General features: G+C 43.8%; 1 protein-coding gene across 3 annotated transcripts in view; it reads left to right on the top strand.

The window, feature by feature from the left end:
• The window catches only part of LOC146813024 (C-type lectin domain family 2 member B-like), a 250281-nt gene that overhangs the window by 103997 nt on the left and 119326 nt on the right, over positions 1-26958 (top strand). Inside the window, exon 5 of one of the 3 annotated variants that reach the window (XM_085620046.1) lies at positions 7063-7640. The exons of the other annotated variants lie outside the window; for them this stretch is intronic. Within the exon in view, the coding sequence (XP_085476172.1) occupies positions 7063-7524 (462 nt within the window). The 3' untranslated portion in view covers positions 7525-7640. Of the gene's footprint in view, positions 1-7062; positions 7641-26958 lie in introns of those variants that run through there. 3 annotated transcript variants of the gene reach the window in all.

Here is a 26958-nt window from a genome sequence, read left to right as displayed (position 1 = left end):
ACAAGGCCCTACCCCTGTCTATCTTGGTATTAGCGAACCGCAAATGGTAAATGCGGCATGTACGAGTGCTTTACTCGTCGTTCTAGCCCTGAATGCACTGCGTACACGTTATTCTGCTGTACTACGCGGGTTCCATTTTGGAAGCAGTGGCCATCTTGTCATTGCCCTCACATAGGCTATAATGGAGCAAATACGGGCCTCTCAGTACATGTGCTTTCCCGTGACTTCTCTGTGACCTGGGCAGCTGGCTCTGCTGCCCCGGGTCAAACTGGTCTCACGAGCTCCCCTTCCTCCGTCCACCTGTGATTAGCATCAGGGCTCGACCCATCATAAAACCCTTCTCATCCTACACAAACCCCCGGCTAATCTCTTCCACACCTGCTTGTTCCTGCTTTATGACTTGTTTCCCAAAACAGGAGATGCTCATGTTTATTGGGGGGTCTGCTTACATCAAATGTGGGATCGCAACCTTATTGTGTAAATCATTGTGAGTTGGCCGAACTGGAATGTGGGATGGTCATCATGACTCTGCCTTTTCTTTGTAATGTACCCTTTTATATTGCCGTTTCATAAACTCAGGAATGTATGCTTGAGGCCGAAAAAGGCCTATTTAATGCGAAGTCCGTTTCCATGATTTTCAGCAGTCTCCTGAGAACATACACGCTGTTGTACTTCTAGGATACCTGTCATTGGTCTGCAGCCAATAAACGATTCTTTGACTTCACCCAGAAGACTCTGTGTTTCTGTAGGTCCGGAACAGGGTGAAACCCAGAAGTCATAGGGTGTGTGCCCCTGCACCGCTGGATCTAAAATACCCAGTACTTCAGTTTGGCGCCCAACTCGGGCCGATTTCAGCGGTACCAGTCCAAGCCAGAGGTTCGTGAGGAGCTTCGTGTGGAAATTCCGGAGGAAGGCCGCCACTTCATCGACCCCTGCATGTCGACGTGGTCCGAAAGTCTTTTCTGCGAGGTTCTCCGCGTCCCGACGGCTACGAAGGACTGCTGCCCTGATTAATCGACCTGTTTTGGACCCTTGACGAGTCTGAGAGAGCGAAACAATTGAGAGAGTCTTCTGGTGACGTCATCGATCAGCAATATTCAGTTAAGTATAAGTGGAGCGTCTCCCATTTGTTTTGGTATCCCTCGGGATCGTTTGGTTTGATTTGGTAATTGGTGATTTGGTGTTTGCAAACCCCAAAGCCAGAGGATTCGTGTATTCACGAGACTATCGTAATCGATAATCCTTTGACGTTTGGATCTAGACTAGTGAGCGAAGATGCCTGGTTCTAGAATACTTGGTAGGTTATTCTGTTTGGGTTGCGGAAAAGATTTCCAGCTGGAAGAATCATGTCCGGTTCCTCCGGTTGGAACTCCAACTTATGAGCTCTATGTAAAACATGGCGTAGGCCCTATTGCATATAACGAAGTGTGGATCCACTACACTAGGAAAGACGGTGTTTTAAAATGGCCCCAAAATGGTAGTTTCGATACCGATATTCTAGATAATTTGGAAATTAAATTGTTTAAGAAGAAAGCCCGGCCGTCGATGTTTGACTCTTTCCGCTTATGGCGAAAGGAAGCCAAACAGAAAGAAATTAAGCTAGCGAAGAAGAATAAAAGAGAGAGAGGTATGTCAGTAATGCAAGCAGCTGTACAATTTAGAGACAATGAGGAGGAGCAGATGAGCGAGCAATTGCACAGGCAGCGTAAGTTAGGGATCGACAAATGTTACCCGGCTTTACCACACTCTAAGCAAAATGAGCCCGAAGACAAGGAGAAAGATCCCCTAATGTCACACTTGTTGAGTTCGCCACCCCCATATGCGCAAAATGCCACGGCGCCTCCTCAGCTTGTGAATATGCCACCTCCAGTTAATGTATTGCAGGCTTTGCCGCAACCACCAGCTGCCGCACAACCGGCTTTCATTAATGTAACGCAGCCCTCTCAAGGGCCGCCAGTTGTGCTTCCAACTGCCCCCGTACTTCCTGCGACTTTGCCTAATTTAGCAGTTACCTCTCCCAACACCTTTCCTTGCACCACTTCGGTACCTGTTTCTACGTCCTCTTTTCTTCCCTCTGTTTTCCCCCCTGTTTCTGCCTCAGCTTCTCCTTCAGCGCGACAGCGTTTAGCTAATGTGGTTACTTCATTAATGTCGCCTCTCTTTGAGTTGTCTGGTGCGACTCCTGGTTTGCAGCGTAAGCAATTGCGTAGTCAGTTGCCTACCCCGGATGAGAAGAACGTAATAGATAGCATGGCGCGCAGATGGATTGTTTTCCCTTCATTGTATGATGTGGAATCGGTTGTTAATGTCTTCCATCAGTGGGATGCCCCGAAGCAGAGATATGTGTTTGAGAAGATGTGCGAAATTCTCTGTGAAGAATTGGAGGATAGTGGTAGAAATCCGAGGCCACGAGAATTGTGTAGAGTGAGGTCCGATTTTGGAGCTGGTATGATTGTAGACCGCGATATAGATAAAGCAGTTGCGGTTGTGTTGTCCTTTAGGAATGATGATTGTCAACAGTCATTGTTCGAAAAGGATGTTGTTGTGGGGAAAAAGGAAAATGCGCGACAATACCCTATGAGAGAAGTTCCCCCGGTGTGGAAGGAAGCGGTTGCAGCTGTCGGTAATAACCCCGCTGCGCCAGCACATTTTCAGCGTGTTTGGGTGCATGTTCCATGGAAGCGTTCTGAGGTGTTAGCGCTTAAACAGTCCTTACCTGATCCCCGTAAAAATCCGGTGGGTTATTATAAAGAGTTGTCACAAACGGCAGGATCATGTATTATGAATCTGGCCGACATAGACATGTTGTTTGGTAATGTTGTTCCACAGCCCCTCTGGGGGTCAATCCGTAATGCGGATCATGACCAAGAACTAGGGGATACATGGGCTAACATTATTGCTGCCGATGCAAGACAAACTGGTGGCGCGAAACCTGAGCCTTTAGTAGCTGAACTGCCTGATAGAATCATCACGTATATGAAGACACTGATGCCTGCAATGCGCGTAAATTGGGATAAGTTATCTGCCTGCAAGCAGAAAAAGGATGTGACAGTGTCAGACTTCTTTACTAGGTTTGAGGAAACGTTTATTGATCACAGTGGGCAGGATATGAGTACTGAGGGTGGCCAACGGTTATTTGTGGATAAGTTTGTGCAGAATTTACTCCCTGACCTGTGTAAAAAGTTGAAAGATTCGGAGAGTTCTTGGGCTGTTTCCTCTTCAGCACAAATACTGGCTACCGCACAGTATTATGAAAACAGAGATAAAGACGAGAAAGATAGAACAGAGAAGAAAACGAAGGAATTAAAGACAAAGGTCCTTTTACAGCAGGCCTATCCGCCACGTGGAGGTCAGAATAATTATAGGCAGTCCCCAGGTGTTTATCACCAGCCCCAACAGTTCCAGAACAATCAGCAAATGAACGGGTATTATCAGCCACGTGTCCCTGTAGGTCCCAACCAATGTTCATACTGCAAGGAGGAAGGTCATTTTAAATATAGTTGCCCTAAATTAATGCAGCGGAATGGTAATATGTATGGCGCAAGAGGTAGAGGTGGTCAGCAAGCTCCTAGAGGTAGAGGGCGTGGAAATGTTCCCCAAAACGCGCGTCCTCTGCCGCCTCAAAATACCATTAATAGCTTTGATCAGCAAGCTAATGCGACTAGTAATACGGCGCAGTAGTACACTAATGATTATTATGCGGAGGATGGCGATGCAGAGAATAATGATTACTAGGACAGCCATAGACAGAGAGAGGGAGTTGTTTCAGTGCCAGTGGATCAGAGCGGACCGTATGTTGAGGTGACTACAGCAAATGTAACAGAGCCTTTTCTGCTAGACACTGGTGCTGCAAAGAGTTCAATTATGCATTCCAAACTCCCTGGCGCACCTTTGTCTGGCGACATAAATGTTTCCGTAGGTTTTTCTGGCGCCCCTGTTAGGAACCCGATTTCTAGTCCCATATCACTTTCTGTTGGACCTTGCGAGCTGAAGGCACCTCTGATCCTAACGACAGGTTGTGGTGAGAATTTGCTGGGACTGGATTTGTTGAAAAGATTGCACGCCACATTGTACTGTTCTCCTTCAGGAGTACAACTTACATTAGGCAAGAGAGTAATTTCCCCAATGTACTTGTCCAAAAATACAATGCCGCCTGAATTGTCATCCCTTCCGGATGCCCTGTGGGCTACTGGTCCCAATGATGTGGGCCTCTTGGAAATACCGCCATACGTGGTGACTTTAAAGGCTAATGTCAGACTGCCACGTATTCCCCAGTACAAGATCTCTAATGAAGGCCAGAAAGCATTGTTAGACATTGTCCACGACTTCATTGATAAGGGTGTGATTGAAGAAACAAGAGGCAACGTTTGCAATAGCCCGATTTTACCTGTCTTAAAACGAACGGACCCTTCACAGCCACCTGTTTACAGATTTGTGATTGATCTTAGAGAGGTTAATAAGATTGTTGTGCCACAGTTTCCAGTTGTCCCTGATATAACTGCCTTGTTAACGATGATTCCAGCCTCTGCCGAATGGTTTTCAGTGATCGATCTGAAGAATGCTTTCTTTAGTATCCCAATTGCAGAGGAGAGCAGAGACATTTTTGGGTTTAGTCTGGGAGGCCGAAGCTTCCGCTTCAAACGCGCTCCCCAAGGCTACTGTGAGAGTCCATCCATATACAGTCAAGCTTTGAAAGCACAGCTTGATGCACTTGTTTTACCTAGTGGCGCTATCCTGATTCAGTACGTGGACGATTTACTAATCGCTGCGGATACTGAAAAGATCTGTAAAGAAGCCACATTGTCACTGTTGCGTCATTTATCTGTTTCCCATCACAAAGTGTCTCTCTCTAAGCTGCAATATTGTCGACAAGAGGTGACCTACTTAGGTCATCTCTTATCGAAGGAGGGAAGGAGATTGACCCCAGAGAGAATTCAAGCCATTGCACAGTTGAGTGTGCCAAAGACACAGAGAGAAGTATGTGCTTTCTTGGGCATTACCTCATACTGTAGGCATTGGATCCCTAGCTTCTCCTTGCTGGCGAAACCTTTGTTAGCCTTAACATGTAAAGACACACCGAATCCTATCCCATGGTCTGAAGAGTGCCAGAAAAGTTTTGTGGAATTGCGTAATGCATTATGTTCAGCTCCTGTGTTGGGTACTCCTGACTATAGCAAGCCTTTTACATTGTATGTTCACGAGAAAGATGGGTGTGCGTTGTCAGTATTAACACAGCCTTTTGGCGACAGACCGCGCCCATGCGCGTATTTTTCATCCACTTTGGACCCTGTAGCAAGGGCATTGCCAAGCTGTCTGAGAGCGACAGCTGCTGCAGCGATGTCTATCCGACAATCTGCTGGTTTGGTAATGGACAACACATTGATCGTTATGGTTCCACATGCTGTAGACACATTATTGAATAGAACCAAGACACAACACCTGACTAGTGCACGCTTATCGGGCTACGAACTTACACTGTTAGCGAATCATATACACATAAAACGATGCAATACGTTGAATCCAGCTACGTTGTTGCCGATTCCAGCAGACTCAGATGAGATTGAGCAGCATGACTGCCTGTTCAGAACGGAAGAAGAAACGAAAGGAAGAGTGGATCTGAAAGATACTCCCCTGACTGAGTGTGATGGTACCTTATGGGTAGATGGTTCATGCTTTAAGCTCCCTAATGGTGACACGACTGCTGCATATGCTATCACGACTTTACAAACGGTTGTGGAAACTGCCCGAGTACCACATAATTCGGCCCAAGCAGCAGAATTAATCGCCCTCACGAGAGCATGCGTGTTATCTGAAGGAATGAGAGTGAATATATATACAGATAGCCAGTACGCCTTTGGCGTGGCTCATAATTTTGGACGACTGTGGAAAGAGCGTGGGTTCCTGACGTCACATGGAGCTAAAATTCAGAATGGCAAGTTGGTGAATGATCTCCTTGAGTCACTGACCCTACCGTTGCAAGTCGCGATCATGAAATGCAGTGCGCATAGGAAAGTTACAGACGATGTTGGTCGTGGGAATGCGTTTGCTGATGAGACCGCAAGAGAAACCGCACAGAATGTGAAGACTAGAATGTATGTTGCAGGCCCCGCGAGATGGGTTAATGATGTAGGAATGTGCGAGAACACAATAGAGAGTGTGAAGTCGCTTCAGGCTGAAGCCACGGAGGAAGAGTTGAGCAAGTGGAGAAAGAGTATGGGTAAGTTGGATGAGAATGGTTGTTGGACTGATCTAACAGAACATAGGCGATGGTTGTTGCCTGACGCGTATGTGCTTCCAGTAGTTACTATGGCGCATGGAATGGCACACATCAGTACGAAAGGAATTTGTAAGTTGTTGGCTCCAGTATGGCAGAATGCTGGGATTCCCAAGTGTGCAGAGAATGTGGTCAAGAATTGTATGGTATGTTTTAAGTACAACCCTGGTAGGGGAACCCCAACTCCAGTCGGTCACTTTGCGCCCCCATCATGTCCATTCGAAGTTTTGCAGCTGGACTTTATTCACATGGAAAGATGCAACAACCTGAAATATGTACTAGTGGTTGTTTGTGCTTTCTCAAGATGGTTAGAGGCTTATCCTCTAAAAGATAACACTGCCCTGTCCACAGCCAAAGCCCTTGTGAAAGAGTTCTTCCCCAGGTTTGGAATGCCGAGAGTGGTATGGTGTGATAATGGGAGTGAGTTCGTGGGTAAAGTGATGAAGAATGTGTGTGAAGGTTTAGGCATCCAGCAGAAGTTTCACGCTGCAAATAACCCCCAATCAGCTGGATTGGTAGAGCGCTACAATGGAGCCTTAAAGCTCAAGTTGGCTAAAATTCAGGCGAGCACTGGTCTTAAATGGCCTGATGCCCTGCCTTTAGCACTCCTGTCCACCAGAATGACGATACACTCACGAGTGGGACTTAGTCCCTACGAGGTGGTCTTTGGCCGCCCGGCTAATGTATGGGGTGTGCCAAGGCCCACGAAATTCAGTGAGATAGAGCATCCAGTGCTGCTCGATTACCTGTATGATTTGACTGTTAAACTGCGTGTTTTGCACCAACAGGTACATGATACTCTCCCTCAAGCCTCTGAAACTCCTGGACACCCTATCAACCCTGGTACGTGGGTGCTAGTCCGGAACTTCCAGCGCAAGAGTAACGACGAGCCCCGCTGGTTTGGCCCTCATCTTGTTCTACTATCAACAAGGTCAGCAGTGCGAGTGAAAGGGAAGAAGCACTGGGTTCATGGTACCCACTGCAAGGTAGTCCCCTTGCCTCTGCCATATGACCGGTGGGTCAAGGAGGGTATCACCGACTCAGAGACAGACACTGTACTCCGTTTCATACCGTTCAGTGATGCACGCCTAAGAGACACAGCTTCAGACCAAGAGAGTGACAACATTCTACAGGAAGCTGTGCCACCATCGAGTCGACTGGACACCACTGAGCCTGAACTTTTGTTTCGAGACCAAACGGCACCTGGCCGTCTACGTTATGATTTGAGACCTAGGCCCATGGACAAATAAAGATTTCCTCTGTATTTCCTTTTTTGACATTTTTTACTCTCCCATCTGAAAGACTTTCTTGACTTTTTGTTTTTCGAACCACCATCCGGGTTCTGCCGCAGGGTCGCGGTGTCAAGACTTTGGGGTACAGGCCGAAGACGTTAGGTCGACGGTTCTGGTTGGTCTAGGGCGTTTCCCTGGACTGACAGGCGTACTCCTCAGCAGAAGAAACTCACCCGCCGCGAGCGGCCCGAGTAGAGGATGGAGTTTTTTAAGATGGAGAGACCGATCGAGGAAATGAACTTTAAAGCCAGGATGTGTAGAATTGTAAAAAGTAAATGTTTTGTCTTTTTGTGCCTTTTTATACTGTGTAGTATCATGATGTTTATTGTAGGACTTGTGTTTTTCTCTGCTCAAAAGCCTATTGCACCCACTCAACAGCCTACCCCTCTTTCTACTGCCTCCTCTCACTCTTTTCACCCCCTGCCTGAGCACGAACAGACCAGACGATCAGAGTTCGTAAATAACTCGTTCATCCAGCTCTTGCACCAGCACCAGCTAGTAGTGAATACGACCAATTGCTGGGTCTGTGGGTTAATGCCACATACCATTAACAAGGGTATTCCCTACCTGGTGTTGCCGTATAGTTCAAATGGATCGTCATGGGCATTCCAGACCATGTTTCTCTATGCTCTGGAGACGTACTCCCCTCGCCAACCGCGTTCCATCAGACCCATCACCAATAATAAGGCTTTGATGAAAGGAGTTGCCGATATGAGTAGGGATATTAATGCATACTCATCCATTCCTAAAGAAGAGCTGAGACCTTATGTAGGATGGAACGCGACGGGGTATAGTATTAGTCTGGGTGAAAGACAGCGACAAATCTCATCTCCAATCTGGGTCGTACCCCACATGGGTCGGTTCTGCTTACAGGGTAATGGTCAGAACCCTAGGGCTCAACTGGGTAGAAGTGACTGTACCGAAACGTACACTTTCCCGTCACAGTTTTCCCCTGCCTTTTTAGCTGCTAAGGGCACCTATTTCATCTGTAATGACCGAGCATATACATGGTTGCCCCCTGATTTCTCGGGCACATGTTATATTGCGAATCTGCTACCGCCTACATTCACTGCTGCCTCAGACTATCACAAGACAAGAGTTGTGAGAGGTGTGATAAGTAAGGAGGACACTGCCGGTCAGGAAGCAGGAGACTTCTTCCTGGGTTTCCTGCCGTTTTGGGGACCTATGGTCAATAGTAGGAACCTGAGACAGCTGACACGTGTGGTTGAATCCACTATAAATGTAACGGCTGGTGCCCTTAGTAATCTGACAGCTGAGCTCCAAGCGGACCGCCTTATGACTTTACAGAACCGCATGGTCCTAGACGTTATTCTTGCAGACCGCGGTGGGGTATGCAAGGTCATCCAATCCAGTTGCTGCATTTTCATACCAGACAATGCTCCAACGGTGTATCAAGCCATCTCCAAACTCCACAAAATATCTGAAGCCATACACGTGGATAAGGGAGATTGGTCACTGATGGGATGGTTCTGGGAACTGATATCTGCCTGGGGTTGGAAAGTTCTAATGGTCATTGGAATGATTTTAGCCATTCTTTTCCTGTTCTGTCTGTGCATACAGTGTGCTCCTGCGATATGTGGCCTCTGTGCTACCTTATGTGTAAGGAAACCTGTATCTAGAGACGAGCTAAGTAATAGGATGATGCTACAGCAACATCTCCATGACTTTGCGAACATCGACCTGGACTCGGATTAAGATGAGTATGGTGATTGCCTATGTAAGGGCAAAAGGAGGGTCTGTCGTACTTTGCTCTTCAGGACCGCGTAGGGGACAAGGCCCTACCCCTGTCTATCTTGGTATTAGCGAACCGCAAATGGTAAATGCGGCATGTACGAGTGCTTTACTCGTCGTTCTAGCCCTGAATGCACTGCGTACACGTTATTCTGCTGTACTACGCGGGTTCCATTTTGGAAGCAGTGGCCATCTTGTCATTGCCCTCACATAGGCTATAATGGAGCAAATACGGGCCTCTCAGTACATGTGCTTTCCCGTGACTTCTCTGTGACCTGGGCAGCTGGCTCTGCTGCCCCGGGTCAAACTGGTCTCACGAGCTCCCCTTCCTCCGTCCACCTGTGATTAGCATCAGGGCTCGACCCATCATAAAACCCTTCTCATCCTACACAAACCCCCGGCTAATCTCTTCCACACCTGCTTGTTCCTGCTTTATGACTTGTTTCCCAAAACAGGAGATGCTCATGTTTATTGGGGGGTCTGCTTACATCAAATGTGGGATCGCAACCTTATTGTGTAAATCATTGTGAGTTGGCCGAACTGGAATGTGGGATGGTCATCATGACTCTGCCTTTTCTTTGTAATGTACCCTTTTATATTGCCGTTTCATAAAACTCAGGAATGTATGCTTGAGGCCGAAAAAGGCCTATTTAATGCGAAGTCCGTTTCCATGATTTTCAGCAGTCTCCTGAGAACATACACGCTGTTGTACTTCTAGGATACCTGTCATTGGTCTGCAGCCAATAAACGATTCTTTGACTTCACCCAGAAGACTCTGTGTTTCTGTAGGTCCGGAACAGGGTGAAACCCAGAAGTCATAGGGTGTGTGCCCCTGCACCGCTGGGTCTAAAATACCCAGTACTTCAAGCGTGCGCAGAGACTCTCTCGTGGGTTTGTGTTTATGGGTAGTTTCTGCTAATGTCAATTTGGCTTCTAGATCTACTCTTTCTTTTGTCCGGCGTTTATTCAATGCGGAGTTAAGTGCTATACATCAGCCTTTAAAGGCGTCCCAGTTATTGAACACTGAGGTACCTGCGGGTACATTCCTGTTAAAGAAGTCTGTGATCGTGTCTCTCAGTTCTGTACAGAGTACCCTATCTCTCGTGAGGGAAGCCAGGAAGTACCATTTGGGAGAGGTAGATGCCAGAGTGCCCCAGGACAATCAGATCAAGACTAGACAATGGTCCGACACAGAAAGTGGGAAAACTTTAGCCTCTCAGAGGGCTCCCATTAAGTTTTGGCTAATGACTATATAATCGAGCCTAGAGTATGTGCGGTGTACATGCGAATAAAAGGTATAGTCTTGTGTCTGGGGATAGAGGGTCCACCAGGCCTCTCTAAGGCCCATATTGTGCATTTGTTGTTTAGCCTCTGTGAAAAAGGAGCTAGACTGCTGTCTATGGGAATGGGTGCTATTGTGATCTGCCTGCCAAGTTAGGTTAAAATCCCCCAGTAGGAGTGTCGGTCCTTCCGAAAAATCTTGTATTTTCCTTAGGAGCAACTGAAGGAAGGCTGTCTGCCCTGTGTTGTGTGCATATGTCGAGATAAATGTGCAGAGTCTACCCTGCAGGACGCCTTTAACCATTACCCAGCCTCCCTCCTTGTCGGATTTAGTATCAGTGGGCTGAAACTTCGTAGAGGTGTGAAAGAGGATTGCGGTCCCCTGGTGTTTAGTAAGTACAGATGCCCTGTAAATCAAGGGATAGGGTAGATGAGTCTCTTGTAGTGCTACTATATCCAGGTGGTGGTCAGAAATATATTTCCAGACTTTTTGCCTTTTTTGAGGCGAGTTAAGGCCTTTCACATTCCAGGAGCCTACCATATGTACCGTTTGTTCCACAAAATACCCCTCCGCTCTCTCACGAACCTGTGTGCCAATCACCTATTCTCTGCAGTAAGGCCCCTATGTGGCATGTAACCAGGGTGTGTCTGCTGTTTAGAGCCCAACCAAGTCAAAGCGCATCTGCATGTAGAACCTTTAAAAAATCACCACCAGTCTCCCTCTCCCAACCCCAAAACCAAGAACCTCGAAACATAACAGAAGTAACATCATCAAGTGTCGGATCAGTGGTAAGTCTCCAACAGTGGGTTAGGGAACCCACCCAGTCTTGATGGAGGGACAAAGTGACCCAAGGTCCCAGCTCGCTCCTCCTCTGGATGCTCTAGTAAGTTCGAGTCACCCAACACGTTCAGTCTGGTGGACTCACTAGTGCTACATGCTTCCGTCCCCCTATGAGCAAAAGAAGGCCAAGCGTGCAGGTTCATGCAGCAAGTATCAGTTTGCTGTGTAGCAAAAGTCGCGTCTTCCCACAACATTGGTCTAGATAGGCGCCCGTTTTTGTCCATAGGCCTACATTGTGTCTCCATCTCCAAGTGGCAAAGACCTGAAGAACCAGCTGGCAGTAGCATGGTCCCCGGGGTGGCATTGGGGTCGACCATCGTGCTCCGAACCTGGGGCTCGTAGTCCCCTCTCATCTGGATGGCCTCTATGTCTGAGTCAGGGTCGTCCCCCGTGGTCCACATACTGGATACTGGTCAGGGGCCGATTTTTGTGGATAGTCATTTGTGGTTTCCTTGTGAGCTTGTGGATCACTGCAATTTGGGGGAACTAGCACATTGCGTACCTCATGCTGTGCTCTGTGGGAGAGCAGTGTCCTCTAAGGAGAGACCCAGTAGATCCAGCCCCTCCTTTATATCTACCACATGTCTCTGTTTGTTATGGTATTCAAAACTCAAGCCAAATGGATAGGTCCATTAGTATCTGATCTTGTCATCGCGGAGTTTGGAGGTAATGAGCCGGAATTGTTGTCGTCTAGCCAAAGTAGCAGGCGCCAGGGCTTGGTAAAAGGCGCAGGAAGGAATGATCCTGGAAGTAAACCTTGCCTTTCTTTCGATCCGCCAGAAGTATCACCTCCTTCATCTTGTAGGAGTGGAATTTTGCAAGGACATCTCTCGGTCTCGGCCATCGATAGGTTTCCAACTCGGTGCACTCTCTGGAGCTTGATCTTGAGGGTCTGTGGGCTAATTATCTCCTCCAAAAGACCCTCCAGGAAGGCCTCTAGATCTGGCCCCTTCCTCTAGGTCTCGGATCCGTATATTCTCCAGTCTAGCTCTGTTTTCTAAGTCTTCCCTTTTAACTGGGTTTGGCGGAGCTGGTCTTGGAGAGTGAGCACTGTATCATGTAACTCAGATGTGCGTTTGTCCGCTTCCTGGGTGTGTGCTTCTAGGTCCACCATTAGCATTTAAAAAACCTTTGAAATTCACTGAAAAAACCTTAGGTTTCAGGGACGTTATAGTTAGTTGCACATTTCACTCATACAAAACTATAGAAATTCGGACGTTATAGTTAGTAGAGCTAACTATAACTCACGCCCCCGCAATGCACTGCTGATGACGTCACATATTACATCACTCATGACATGGTCAGTGACATCACTGATGACATCTCAAATGACATCACTGATGACATCATCCAGTGAATGTGTGTTTTTGTAAACTTTAAATATATTTTGTATATGTTAATGCCAAGGTGTATTGAAGAATGAGTTGATGTATAAGTGTCTGGATGGAGGATTTAATAGGTGCCTGACTGACTGTATAATTTAGTGATTAAATGTCTCTTACTGAATGCATGGCTTACTGACTAAACTGTGTGAATGTCTGTATCAGTCTCTCAGTTGTGGTATAAGCTGCTGCATGGGTTGATGATTAGGTACATGACTGTCTATATGGCTTACTTATTAGTAGCATAAGTATTACTATGGGTGGCTCAGTGTTTGTGTGTGTGTGTGTGGGTGGGCGGGTGGTGTGTAACTTTCTGCCAACATGTGTGACTGGCTAATTTACTAGGTGTATGGGTTCAATAGTGCATGTGGAAATAGCTGTTTTGGTGAGTGTGTGTGTATCACTGTGTTGAAGAGTGAATGTATATCTCACTGGTATATGTGTGAGTAACTACATATGTGAAAGGCAGTATATATGAGTGTTGGAGTATATTAATGACTCTATGTGATAGTGATTCCTCGTAGCATTCACTTATAGAGTATATCTATAACATTTAAGCCTTTAGCTAATTCCATGGCTTTCGCATAGAGACAGTGGTGGGACTCACCGGAAGATCTTTCATTATTGAGTTTGTAACCTAGAAATCCATCTTCTTTAAATGTGCAAAATAGTGATGTTCATGATAAAACCCTATAAATTAAAACCTAAACATTAATGATACATATTTATACAATTTGTCCATAACCTGAAATTATGAATGGCTAATTATAACTTACACCATATATTCAAAAAGATGAATTTCACTCTCATATGCAGCTTGATTGTCCTCTTAGCTACATACAACATTAATGGTATGCAGTACTATGCCTACCTTTAATTATGCTGACGTTTTCCCGAAATCCATTGTTATCCACATTATGTCGAGAGGAAAGTATCACTACGTTATTTCAAGATTCATTTCATGAATCAAATTGTATGGTAACTAATAGGCACATTCTTATATAATCATTAGAAAATATCTTTATTATCATAACATATATAGATTATGTACAACAGATATGGGTGGTCTTGTTAGACCGGGCCCTTTTGACAGGTTTTTCCCCAAACCTTTTGCCTTTGCATCCTATTGTTCTGACCCTGTTTTCATTGGCTAAAGGATTCTGCTGCTCAATGCTAAAGTGCATATGCTCTCTGCATAAATTATGATATGATTGGTTATCCATGATTGCATATTTGATTTACTGGTATGTCCCTAGTAAAGTGCACGGTGTGTGACAGGGTCTGTAAATCAAATGCTACTAGTGGGCTTGGAGCACTGGTTGTGCCACTCACATGAGTAGCCCTGTAAATATGTCTCAGACCTGTGTCTTCAGTTGTAAAACCACTTTCCAGGCCCAAACCTTCTCATTCCTTACATTTAAAGCACCCCTAAGGTAGGCCCAAGGTACCCCCATGGGCAGGGTGCAGGATATGTGAAAAGTAGGACATGAATTGGTGTGTGACATGTCCTGAAAGTGAAATACTGTGTATTTCATTGTTCATTATTGAAAGGCTATCTGTTCCATAGGCTTATCATTGGGGTTGCACTGTACCATTTGTACATGTGTAACATGCAATAGGAAAAAGATAGGAAAATTGAGTTTAGGCTCTCTGAACTCAAAATCTATTAACACAACTTTCGGTGAACAAATAATACTCTTCACAGCGGCTGACCAGAGGTTCAGCACATCTATCCCTGTCTGTGCAAATTAAGAGCCCTGTGCATTCACTTCCGGAACCCGCCGTAGTTGAGCTCCACATTCTTATATAATCATTAGAAAATATCTTTATTATCATAACATATATAGATTATGTACAACAGATATGGGTGGACGTGTTAGACCGGGCCCTTTTGACAGGTTTATCCCCAAACATTTTGCCCTTTGCATCCTATTTTTCTGACCCTGTTTTCATTGGCTAAAGGATTCTGGGGCACTCTCCCACTGCTGCTCAATACTAAAGTGCATATGCTCTCTGTATAAATTATGATATGATTGGTTATCCATGATTGCATATTTGATTTACTGGTAAGTCCCTAGTAAAGTGCACGGTGTGTGACAGGGTCTGTAAATCAAATGCTACTAGTGGGCTTGCAGCACTGGTTGTGCCACTCACATGAGTAGCCCTGTAAATATGTCTCAGACCTGTGCGTTCAGTTGTAACCCCACTTTCCAGGCCCAAACCTTCTCATTCCTTACATTTAAAGCACCCCTACGGTAGGCCCAAGGTACCCCCATGGGCAGGGTGCAGTATATGTGAAAGGTAGGACATGTATTGGTATGTGAAATGTCATGATAGTGAAGTACTGTGTATTTCATTGTTCACTATTGAAAGGCTATCTGTTCCATAGGCTTATGATTGGGGTTGCACTGTACCATTTGTACATGTGTAACATGCAATAGGAAAAAGATAGGAAAATTGAGTTTAGGCTCTCTGAACTCAAAATCTATTAACACGACTTTCGGTGAACAAAAAATACTCTTCACAGCGGCTGACTAGAGGTTCAGCACATCTATCCCTGTCTGTGCAAATTAAGAGTCCTGTGCATTCGCTTCCGGAACCCGCTGTATTTGAGCTCCACTGGAATCCAGAAAAAAACTATTTTTAGAAGATGGAAGGTGCACCAGGAATGGAGTCAAAGCCATATGAATGAGATCATAATGATCACTGACCAACAAAAATAACATGCATATACTTGAAGAATGTTCAAACAAATTCAGGAATACACAAATAGAAAAATGACATATATTACTAAATTGAAAATAACACACAATGACATCATAAGACAGCCAACAATGGACATAGATTACTCACAATTATAATGCATATATACACACTTATAAAATCCAGATAATAAAATCAAGATATGTGAGCCCCATATACATACATATTAGAACCACAATTAATAAACATACAGTGCTGATAGCACTCATTCATAGCATATTATTGACTTAATGCCCAAGTGAGAATGCAAAAAATGTAGAATCCTAATACAAAAAGCCACTGTGAAGAGTATTTTTTGTGTATCTATATTGTGGACTGTTTTCGCACATCCATTAGTTATAATCTGTTACAACATGCCTACATTTAATGATGGTCATGAGGAGATGGTACAAAATGTATGTGGAACAGGTGTTTCTAAGCAACCAGTGACTCAGGAGGCATCCCATAAGGCTAGCCTCAAAACGTTGTTCCGTAGATTAGAACGTCTTAAGAAGCAAGAGTTAGTCATTGGTGGGATAGTGTAACGCTCCAACAATACATGGATAATCTGAAAATACCCAGGGGTTTACGAATTCTTATCTTTCCCATCTTCGAGGATCTAAGTGAAAGTCTGTTGAAAGAATGGGAAAGTAATTTAGAGGGAGCATCACAAACTATGATGCAAATTTTAGTGAAACATGCTATGGAAAAGGGGGAGAAGCTTCAGGAAGAGATAGAAGCAATTGAGAAGGAAATCAATGAGATGGAGAAGAAAGACTTAATAGAAAAATCTACACAATTCTGAGACAAGGTATGGAGAGTTACCAGTCTTATCTTAAGAACAAAAAATTTAGAAAAATCAAGAGATGATAGAGATTACCGCGATGGGTGGATATATACCTTTGCGAAGAAATTTGACAGTGTACAAGGAATGGATGAGAACAAATGAAATAGGGAGGAGAGGGATTAGTGTGATGACACTCGCTCAGTGAGCAATATCTCTGCTCATCACAGAGTAGCACCGTATCCGACACAACTAGACAGGAGATCCCTTTAGGGGAAGCTACCTTCTCCTTCCAAAAGAAACTCGCAAAGTTGCGTATAAGCAACAGATTACAACAGAAAAGAGACCAGTCAAATTCAGGAGGGGAGGGAGGAGGTCAAAAGGAAGGTTTCAAAGGAGGGACAGTGGGCAAGGCAGATTTTGTGACATGGTCCAAGAAGGCGCACACAACTCAATAGGTGATGTCAACAATTAATGTTGTAATAAATGAAAACCAGGACTTGAAAATTGTTAATCTGTCCAATAAAACTCTTGATAAACATGAAATCGAATTGCTACGTATGGGTCTTAGTTTGTGCCCTACTCAAAGTGCGGATTTTTTAAACATGCATATAGATCTTTACAAGTTCACAAGAACACTTAATCTGAAAGATTATTACTCAAACAGGGCCTTGGAGCCTGGGGGATTAGCTATGGTTCAGGAGACTGGAACACATACAATTGCCGATGTCCCCAATGTACAATGTCTGTTGTCACTTAGTGAGAATGAGGCATATGATATTCCATCCTTATTGGAAGATTTTAACATCCCACAGGACCTTAATATGGACAGTGGACTACGACCAAAGTCCAAATTTGTACCTACTGGTGCCTACCATCCCAATATTGATGTTCTCCATAAAAACGTTTCAGAGGACTTATACAATTTGGAAACTCCTAGTAAATTTGGACCTAAGACCCGCCAGAACATTTCCCCGTCAGAGAGACAAGCACTTCAACGACTGAGTAGTGATAAAGTATTGTAATCCGAGAGGCCGACAAATGTGGAAAGGTTGTGGTTATGAATCGCCTTGATTACATGAATGAGATTGGTCGACAGTTGAGCAACAATCTTTGTTACAGGGAGATTGCTGGTAATCCCATTCCTAATCTTGTGGTTATGATCAATGCAAGACTTAATGAATGGAAAGATACCTGTCTACTTACTGAGGACGAATTTCGACACCTGAGGGTGGATTGCCCTACCTTTCCCTGTATATATATATTTTACCAAAAATTCACAAGGGTGGACAATTCCCCCCCAGGGAGACCTATCATCTTGGGGGTGGGCTTACCCACCGAAAAACTGTCTGAATTTGTAGATTTGCAAACGTATGTCCTCAATCTACCATCATATGTTAGGGATAGCAAATATATCCTGGTGTAATTCAAAGACTTTTGGTGGTCGGAGGAACTAATGTTTGTTACCTTTGATGTCGAGAGCATTTGTACCTGTATTGAGAAGAAATATGGACTCATGGCTGTACATTCCTTCCTGGATAGGGAGGGTGCGGAGTTATACAAATATAATGAGATGGTTGCTGAAATGATTGATATTATACCGATGAACAACTACTTCCTGCATGACAATCGCTGGTTCCAACAGATACAGGGGACCGCGATGGGATCCAGGTTCGCTCCCTCTTATGCCTGCCTCTTCATGTGGCTCCCCCTGTACAGAATTTATTGTGTTCTGGGGGAGGTACATAGACAAGGTCATCTGTCTTTGGTCAGGCTCTGTTGATCAGTTGCAACAATAATTCTCCTTCCTTAATAACAATGCATTTAATGTCAAACTGACTATGTCCTTTCATGAGGAGAATATACATTTTTTGGACATTAAATTATATATCCAACATGGCACTATACAAAGTACATTGAATAGAAAGGAGACAGCATGCAACGGAGTCCTGCATGATTCTAGTGCAAATTTGAGGTCTCTTCATTAGAAAAATCCCCTTTGGAGAAATGACATGCATTAGGAGAAACTGTAGCGAAGATGAAACCTTTCTGGCAAACATTTTTGACTAAAAGAAAAGATTTCTGAGAAGAGGATATGATGGTAGCATTTTGGAAAAAGCTGAATCTAGAATATATCGAACAGAAAGGAAATGCACACTGAAAGGTAAACCCATGGCCAAGAAGGATTCCGACATGAGGGGGTAAAGCTAGGTTTGTCACCCAATACACAATGCACAGCGTCAAGATATTTAATATCTTTAGAAAAAACTGGCATCTTTTGACTGAAATTCCTGGTCTTAAGAACTCTATTAACAACAAGCCCTCAATCACATATAGAAGGGGGGTTTAGTTAAGCAACCACCTATGCCCGAGTTATGTGACTACACCTACAAATAGTGAGACTTGGTTGCCACCTAAACCCAAAGTTTTTTTTTACCTGTGGCACATGTAACATTTTCCCATTGGGTAAAAACAGAACAAATACCTTTTTACATAACCGCTCTAAAAAGCATACTGTTGATCACTTCATGAATTGTAATACCACCCATGTAGTGTATGTACTTGGATGTAAATGCGGAACAATATACGTCGGCAGCCCGAAACGCTGCCTAAAATCTCGTATACAAGAGCCCCGCAGGGCACTGAGAAATAAAGATGATAGATACCCAACGACATCACTAAAATAGTGAACACACTGATGATGTTACCTTCTGGTTTCATGGTATTGATCATGTCCCTATAAGTAAGAAAGGAGGAAATAGGGAGCTATTACTCAGTGTTGGAAGGCGGACCCCGGGGGAGTCGGAGAGCCCACCCAGGGGGGCCCCCACACTGTACGAAGTAGCCGAGCGCTGCTGAGAAGCCTCCTAGGAGAGGTCCTTCTATACCGTACCAGCACAGTAACACCACCACACAGGACTCGAGGCTGTTTATCACGATGAGCAATTCTTTATCAGCATTTAGGAGGTTACGGTTATCGATATATACAAGGGGGGGATCGAGGGATCCGCAAGAGTCTCAAAGTCTTTGGTAGGGACGGGGTAGCGGGACAGTCTTTGGTAGTAGCGGGGTACGAGGGTACCTTAGGCCCAGTTCTTGTTCCTCAAGCTGGAGGGACTCCGTGTCCCGGAGTGGTCGAGCCGCGACGGCGTCAGCAGGGCTCTAGTGATCAGTTCGTGGAGCTTGAGCCGCGACCAGGTCAGCAGGGCTCTTCAGGTGGTTCAGTTCAGCTCGAGCCGCGACGACGTCAGCAGGGCTCTGGGGGAGGCTTCAGCGAGGTTGGGCCGCGAGGGCGTCAGCAGGGCCCCGATGTTCCGTGAGGTTTCTTGTCTCAATAAGGTGGAGCCGCGACGCAGTCAGCTGGGCTCGTGGTACAGGGTCAAGCAAGAGTTCTTCTCCGTAGGGTCAGCCGTGATTCCATCAGCAGGGCTCTTGACTCCGGGATACAACTGCCGTTCCCTTGCGGGATTGCCCCAGATATAGGTCTGGAGCTCTTTGATGTCCGGACCCTCGCGCCTGGGGGAGGGCGGAGAGGCTGGGCTGGGAGAGGCCAGACACCCAGCGGGGGAGGCGCCAGGCCCGGGGAAGCCGGAGGACGATTGCACCTAGGTGTGGGGGGACGGCGGGGGTCCCATCGAAACTCTCCTCCTCCGGGAGAGGTGAAGTGGCCACGTGGTGCGTTCTGGCCAGATCTTGGTGCCTCGATGTCGGGGCTTCGCTGGGGCCGCGGCCGGGGGGAGCCGGGTTGCGTGGCCTGGTGTGTGGAGCAAGCATGGGGGGAACCCCGAAGAGATGAGGGGTTCCTGTGCGGCCTGGAAAAGGGGGCCGCTGAGGCGGGTGTAGGCAAAGGGATACAATCCAAGGGGGGACCTCGAAGGGAGGAGAGGTCCCTGGTGGCCTGAAAGGGCGGCCCGTGTAGGCCGGTGCGGGGGGACGAGCACAAACCACGAGGGTTAAGACCACGCCACGAGGCCGGGTCCAACACTCAGGGAAACAGAATCAAAGTGGATTTGTCGTTTGACGGCTACAAGTCTTGGTCATAATACAGATAGGGAGATGCATTACTTTTTACAGTAAACTGGTTTATGATGTTTTTATTATGATAACTGGTAGAATCAACTCTTGTAATGCAATGCCATTGTAACGCCTATGACTGATCTGGGTCTGTGGTTCAAAACTAAATATGTGTTAACTCTGGACCTGCATTCATGTACTTATCTTCTTTTCCCCTCATCTGGAGGTGTATCTGTCTATTTTTTCCTTCCTTTCATTTAATTTTCAATATCCTGTATCGACGATTGGAGATAATCCTATGACTCTGGACCCGGTGGGTCCTAGGTCATGTGTGATACCTCACCCTGTCCCTACCCGGCTTGGATTTGGTTGATATTTGTCTGGTGGCGAGATCACCACTTCAGATATTTTTACCGATCAAGATCCTATGTGCCCAAGGTTACTTAGAATACCACTTGACTGGATTTGGCAGATTTTTAGGTAGAGGCCATTTATAAGATACCCACGCAAGGTATTGACTATTGTACTCAGATTAAGGGATGTGTGCTGATGACTAGTTTAACATACACACACATACATATATATATATATATATATATATATATATATATATATATATATATATATATATTACCTACTGGCGGTCGCCAGTAGGTAGTTATAGTTAGGACCACGTTTCCATAGGAAAACCTCAACATTCTATTTTGAATAACTTTGGCGCCGGTCGATGAATCCTCGCGAATTTCTCAAAATAGGTGGGGCGCTACGCTCCGCTCCTACCCTGAAAGTCTCGGGGGGATCCGTCAAGCGGGGGCTGAGATAAAAGGGGGGTCCCAAAACGCGTTTTTCCCATGCATTTTTCCATAGGACCTTTAGAACGAGCTACAGCCCGAACGGCTGAACAGAATTACTCAAAATTTGGCAGAGAGGTAGTCCCTAGGTCAAGGAAGTGCCTTTTGTAGGTTTGGTGTAAATCTGTTCAGTAGATTCTGAGAAAATAGCCTTTAAATCAATATATATATCTGAGCCCGCTTACGGTACGCTTACCGTACGCTTACGGTAAGCGTACGGTGGCGTGCGCGAGCGCGATTCTGATTGGCTCTTAGATCTTAGTAAACATTCGAATCGGTCGAAACCAGGAAGCGGCGGCCGCCATTTTGTGTATTTCACTCTGAAAAAAAAGAGTGAAAACAAGGAAAGGGGGCAATGAGGAGAGTTACAGACCCCCTAACATTTGTAAGGGGGTCAAAGAAGGACAGAAAAGTACAAAAAAAACATTTATTGATTTTAAAAAAAATCACGGGGTACGCGTACGGTAAGCTTACGGTAAGCGTACGGTAAAAAAAATTAAAATAAATAAATGAAAAGCAGATTTAAGAGTTTAGATATTAGGGGGCTCTAAAAAGAGCCGTTGTGTTTATGAAGTGATTTTTTAGTGGTACCTACAAGTAAGTACCGATGCAGAGTCTAAGGTTCAAGAGGAAGACTCTGTTCCCTTCATCATTGAAGTGCACACCATCACCTCTATAAATGTCTTGCATGTCATAACGCAAGTTGTTGTGGTAAATGGCACCCATACCATAGTCACGGAGGAAAGCAGAAACAGATTTGTTGACGTGCTTTCTTGCTTTGTCAATCTGTGGACAGAAATGATTGGACCAGTTCCATTTTTGCCTTTGGCATATGTTGGAAAACACAAAGGCAGTTTTAGGGAAAAGTGTAAACAGTTGTGCAAAGGTGTCCTTCATAAGCATTTCCAGACCTACCCCAGTCAAAGTGCCTAGGTCATTGCCACCACAGTGCACTATTATGAGGTCAGGGTGTTGGATTTGAATGAAGGATTTCACCAATGGCATCAATTGGTGCCACTTTAACCCTCTCTGACCAATCCATTTAATGTCTACATTTGGCAAAGCAAGGTCTCTCACCATACCTGTTTTCTCTGCAAACTTTTCACTCCAGAAGACATAGCTGTGCCCTACAATCCACACTGTGAACATCTTCAAAGGAGAACTGGATGCACTCAGGAGGTGTCTTTCAGTAGAATGGCAATATGAAAAGAAAGACAGTTTGGAAATGGAGGCATACATATTTTTTACAAAACAAAAAGAACTGATTGGCTGTTTCATACCATTCTAGAATAAAAACTAGGCTGTATGTGTAAATTAATAGAAGCATGTTTTGTATTGGTAAAAAAAAATGTGTAACCAAAGAACAGTACTATGGATTTGCTGTTAGGTTTGAAAAGTCAAGCACTCTTGCTTTGTGGAATTGAAACATTGTTTGGCGAACTTCTGACCTAACTCAACACAGCAGTGTTCCATGAGCTGTTGCTATGGTAGCAGGCAGAAGTCAAGTTGGGGGAAGGGTACTAGGCAGAAGTCAAGTTGGGGGAAGGGTACTTTTGGAAAAGGGTTGGTTTTCAACCAATAGAAATGTGTGATTACATTTGAAAAAAAGGGGGAAGCACTGAGATTTGAAACTTACAAGTATATGTGTGGAAAAATAGAGGGAAAGTTTGCCATTATCTGGTTCTGCTGAGAGGAGAGAGGTGAACACAACAGAGATCCTGGCTCTGATAATCTGCTGTTTGAGTGTCACATTTCTTTCACAACTAACTAATTTTAAAGGTGAGTTTACAGTTTGAGAGGGGATGTATGTGGTAACTTAAGAAATGAATAATAGAAATGGAAATTGTTTTTGTTGTAGTTACACATGGTGGTTTCATAATGTGTCAGTCTGTAAAAGTGATTTTCACTTGCCCCGAAAAAAAAAAGAGCAGTAAGTGTGCTTTCAAATTGGCAAAGAAATTTCGTTTTGGGACTAATGTGAAAACATGACTCTGTGTGCAGAGAGGAATTATAGGCAGAGGTTTATTGCGTCTTGCTCTGGTGATTTCACAGTTGCATTAGATGGAAAGGGGGAGCGAATTTTTGGGGGAAGAAGCAGAGTCTTAGCACACACCCATGTGCTTGCCATGTATAGTCATGCACAGTATTTACAAGCGAGTGGGGTTTTCAGGTTTCAGTCTGTAATGCAAATACATTCAGCATCACTAAGGCTGGTTGCCCTTGCTGGAGTGTAGGCAGTCACCGAGAATACACATGGTGGTGGTCTGAAAAAACAGTTTGGACATGTGCATTTAAATAAATCAAAAAAAGTGGTTTCATAATGTGTCAGTCTGTAAAAGTGATTTTCACTTGCCCCGAAAAAAAAAAGAGCAGTAAGTGTGCTTTCAAATTGGCAAAGAAATTTCGTTTTGGGACTAATGTGAAAACATGACTCTGTGTGCAGAGAGGAATTATAGGCAGAGATTTATTGCGTCTTGCTCTGGTGATTTCACAGTTGCATTAGATGGAAAGGGGGAGCGAATTTTTGGGGGAAGAAGCAGAGTCTTAGCACACACCCATGTGCTTGCCATGTATAGTCATGCACAGTATTTACAAGCGAGTGGGGTTTTCAGGTTTCAGTCTGTAATGCAAATACATTCAGCATCACTAAGGCTGGTTGCCCTTGCTGTAGTGTAGCAGTCTGGACATGGGCTTTTTAAAAAATCTGAAAAGTGGTTTCATAATGTGACAGTTTGTAAAAGTGATTTTCACTTGCCCAAAAAAAAGAGCAGTTAGTGTGCATTCAAATTGGCATAGAAATTTCGTTTTGTGACTATTGTGAAAAGAAATGTAGTAATATATTTAAATACAATAAAGGAATTGTTACAGAGAATCGGTGAGATCTGTACAAATAAAACTTTAGAATTTTATTGGATTACCATTGGAAATTTAATCAAAAAAGAATTTTAAAATTACTATTTGGTCTAAAGGAAATGAAATCAGATGTATTTTGGAGTTATTTGAGATATAATATTGTGATTATACTTCTGAAACAAACATATCAGATGGTATTTTAAAGAAATAAGTATTGGTATTAGATGATATTTTTTTAGAATATTATGCATTTCTATAATGTTAAGTTTAAGTAAAAAAAGAATCAGGGCTTTTTTAATACAATCTTTGTGATTGTTATTTTTTTTTGCCCGCTGTAAAATGATGAATGCAATTGCTTTCACAATTTATAGTGAAATGCAATATATTTTGAAAACAGCAAAAATAAGGCAAAAAAATTTTATGGAAAAAAATGTAAATATGTGTACTGTATTATAAAATGTTTTAAAAATATTAATACTTTTTTCTTTTTTTCCAGATAGATATAGAAAATTTTCGAAAACTACAAACATTTTTAAAACTATTTTTTAAAAAAACAAATGAATAAATATTTTTTCAGTGAGTATGGTAAGTCAATAATAATAATTGTAGTCTCTCAAGGACCTTGTAATGTGTTTATTGATTTTTAGTGTTTTTTAAAAAAAAAAAAAAAAAAGTACGCGCACCGTACGCGTACGGTAAAAAAAAAATAAAAAAAAGTTTTTAAAAACATATGTAAAAAAAAGATGAAAGATAAGGTTGGCTCTTAAAAGAACCGTTGTGTTCATGCAGGAACAGAGGAAAGGAAGCATGGGAAAATTATTCAAAGCGACAAATGTGTTGATCTATTTTGTTGTTCACTAGGGAAACACTGGTCTCCCTATAGCAAATTAGATCTTGACAAAATGTGCATCGAATATCAACCTTCCGAAATCGAGGGTTGATTTCCAGAGGGCCAGCAAAAGGAGATTCTCCCCCCACAGATGAAGAGCTCACCTGACCTGCAGAAGAAGGAGTCAGCCCTTCAGATGATGGTTCAGGCTGAGCTGCTGTGGATGTACTGGCTTGTCTTTCTGAAGAGTTACCTCCAAAAAGATGACCATGTGTCCTTCTGTGTACATCCTGGAGGTGTCTCTTCATGGTGTGATTCCCAAAGGAATACTTCCTGTTAGGATTACCTCTAGAAAGTACACGCTTACACAGCTTACAAGTCACTAAGGGTGCATTTACCTTTTGCTGGCCTTCAGGAAAAGTAAAATAATCCCATACATAAGAGGGCTTTTGTTTCCTCGATCTCTGCCTCAAGACAGTGCTGCTAGTGCTAGCCTCACTCTCAGAAGAGCTCTGCTGTTCTGCCATCGTATCCCAAAGACAAACCAGCTCCTTCTCCCAAGGGATCACAAGCAGAAATGAGGGGAATGGGTGTGGTGTAGGAGAGTTCTAGAACTGAAAGTAGTTTCAACCAATCAAAAGTTGTGTTTCATGATCACATGACCTACCGTACGCTTACGGTACGCTTACGGTACGCTTACGGCAAAAGTGCGCATGCGCGTAAAAAAGACACGCGCTTGCGCGCATGCGCATAACAGTGACTCCCGGGACTTCCGCGTAACGTGCGCGTGTAGCGTACACGCGTACGCGTCCCACGCGGAGTACGCGCGGCTACGCAAATTGCGTAACTATACGCAAGCAGCGTAGGAAAATTACGGACGTTGCGTAAACCGTACGCTTACCGTGAGCTTACGGTACGCGTACTAAAAAAATTAAAAAAAAATTAGAAAAAAAGTACTGCAAATAAATTTTACATGTTTATTTTAAAAAATATATTAAAAAAAACATATTTAAGAATTTTAAAAATTTAATCATAGTCTTTATAAAAGGTAAGAAAATTAAAATAAAAATATGTTAGAAAAAATAGAAGAAAAAAAAAATTAGCATTTAAAAAACCTTGCAAATTCACTGAAAAAACCATGGGTTTCACACACGTTATAGTTAGGAATTAGCATTTAAAAAACCTTGCAAATTCACTGAAAAAACCATGGGTTTCACACACGTTATAGTTAGGAATTAGCATTTAAAAAACCTTAGAAATTCAGTGAAAAAACCATAGGTTTCACACACGTTATAGTTAGGAATTAGCATATAAAAAACCTTAGAAATTCAGTGAAAAAACCATAGGTTTCACACATGTTATAGTTAGCTGGACATTTTACTCGTAAAAAACCAATGAAATTGCCCCGTTATAGTTAGTTCAGCTAACTATAACTCGCGCGCCCGCAATGAACTGCTGATGACGTCACATATTACATCACTCATGACATGGTCAGTGACATCACTCATGACATCACTGATGACATCTCAAATGACATCACTGATGACCTCACTGATGACATCATCCTTGTGATAGAGTGGCAGACCTCCTCTTCCCCTAATAAAACCTTTGATACACACATTCAAAAATAGAGACTAAAATTTACAAAACAATGGACATACCAATAACAGTTACAACAACCTCTTCAGTAATTCTAAGATCCACATACACATCCACTCATTCACCAACAGTCCAATACAGTCACTCATACATGTACTCACTTTTCATATGTACTCATACACCTATACATCCTGTAACACAATGCCACTCATCCATAGAGCTACTCACACACATAGTCACTCATGCTAATAAAGAATCAAACATACATTTACTTGCATATACAGTTATACACACACCACCACACTTACTTCTACGGAAACTTACACATACTTAGTCTTTTAAACAATCACTTATGGAAATACATACTTATTCATACAGGAACTCTTTCAATCTCTCACTCTCACATATACTCACATATATAAACCAATAGTCACATATACTAGTTTTAAACATATGTAGTTACT

The sequence above is a fragment of the Triturus cristatus genome, chromosome 7 (genome assembly GCF_964204655.1).
Source record: "Triturus cristatus chromosome 7, aTriCri1.1, whole genome shotgun sequence".
Classification (NCBI taxonomy): Eukaryota; Metazoa; Chordata; class Amphibia; order Caudata; family Salamandridae; genus Triturus; species Triturus cristatus.
Note: the sequence above shows the minus strand (reverse complement) of the source record. Positions and strands in the feature narration are given on the sequence as shown.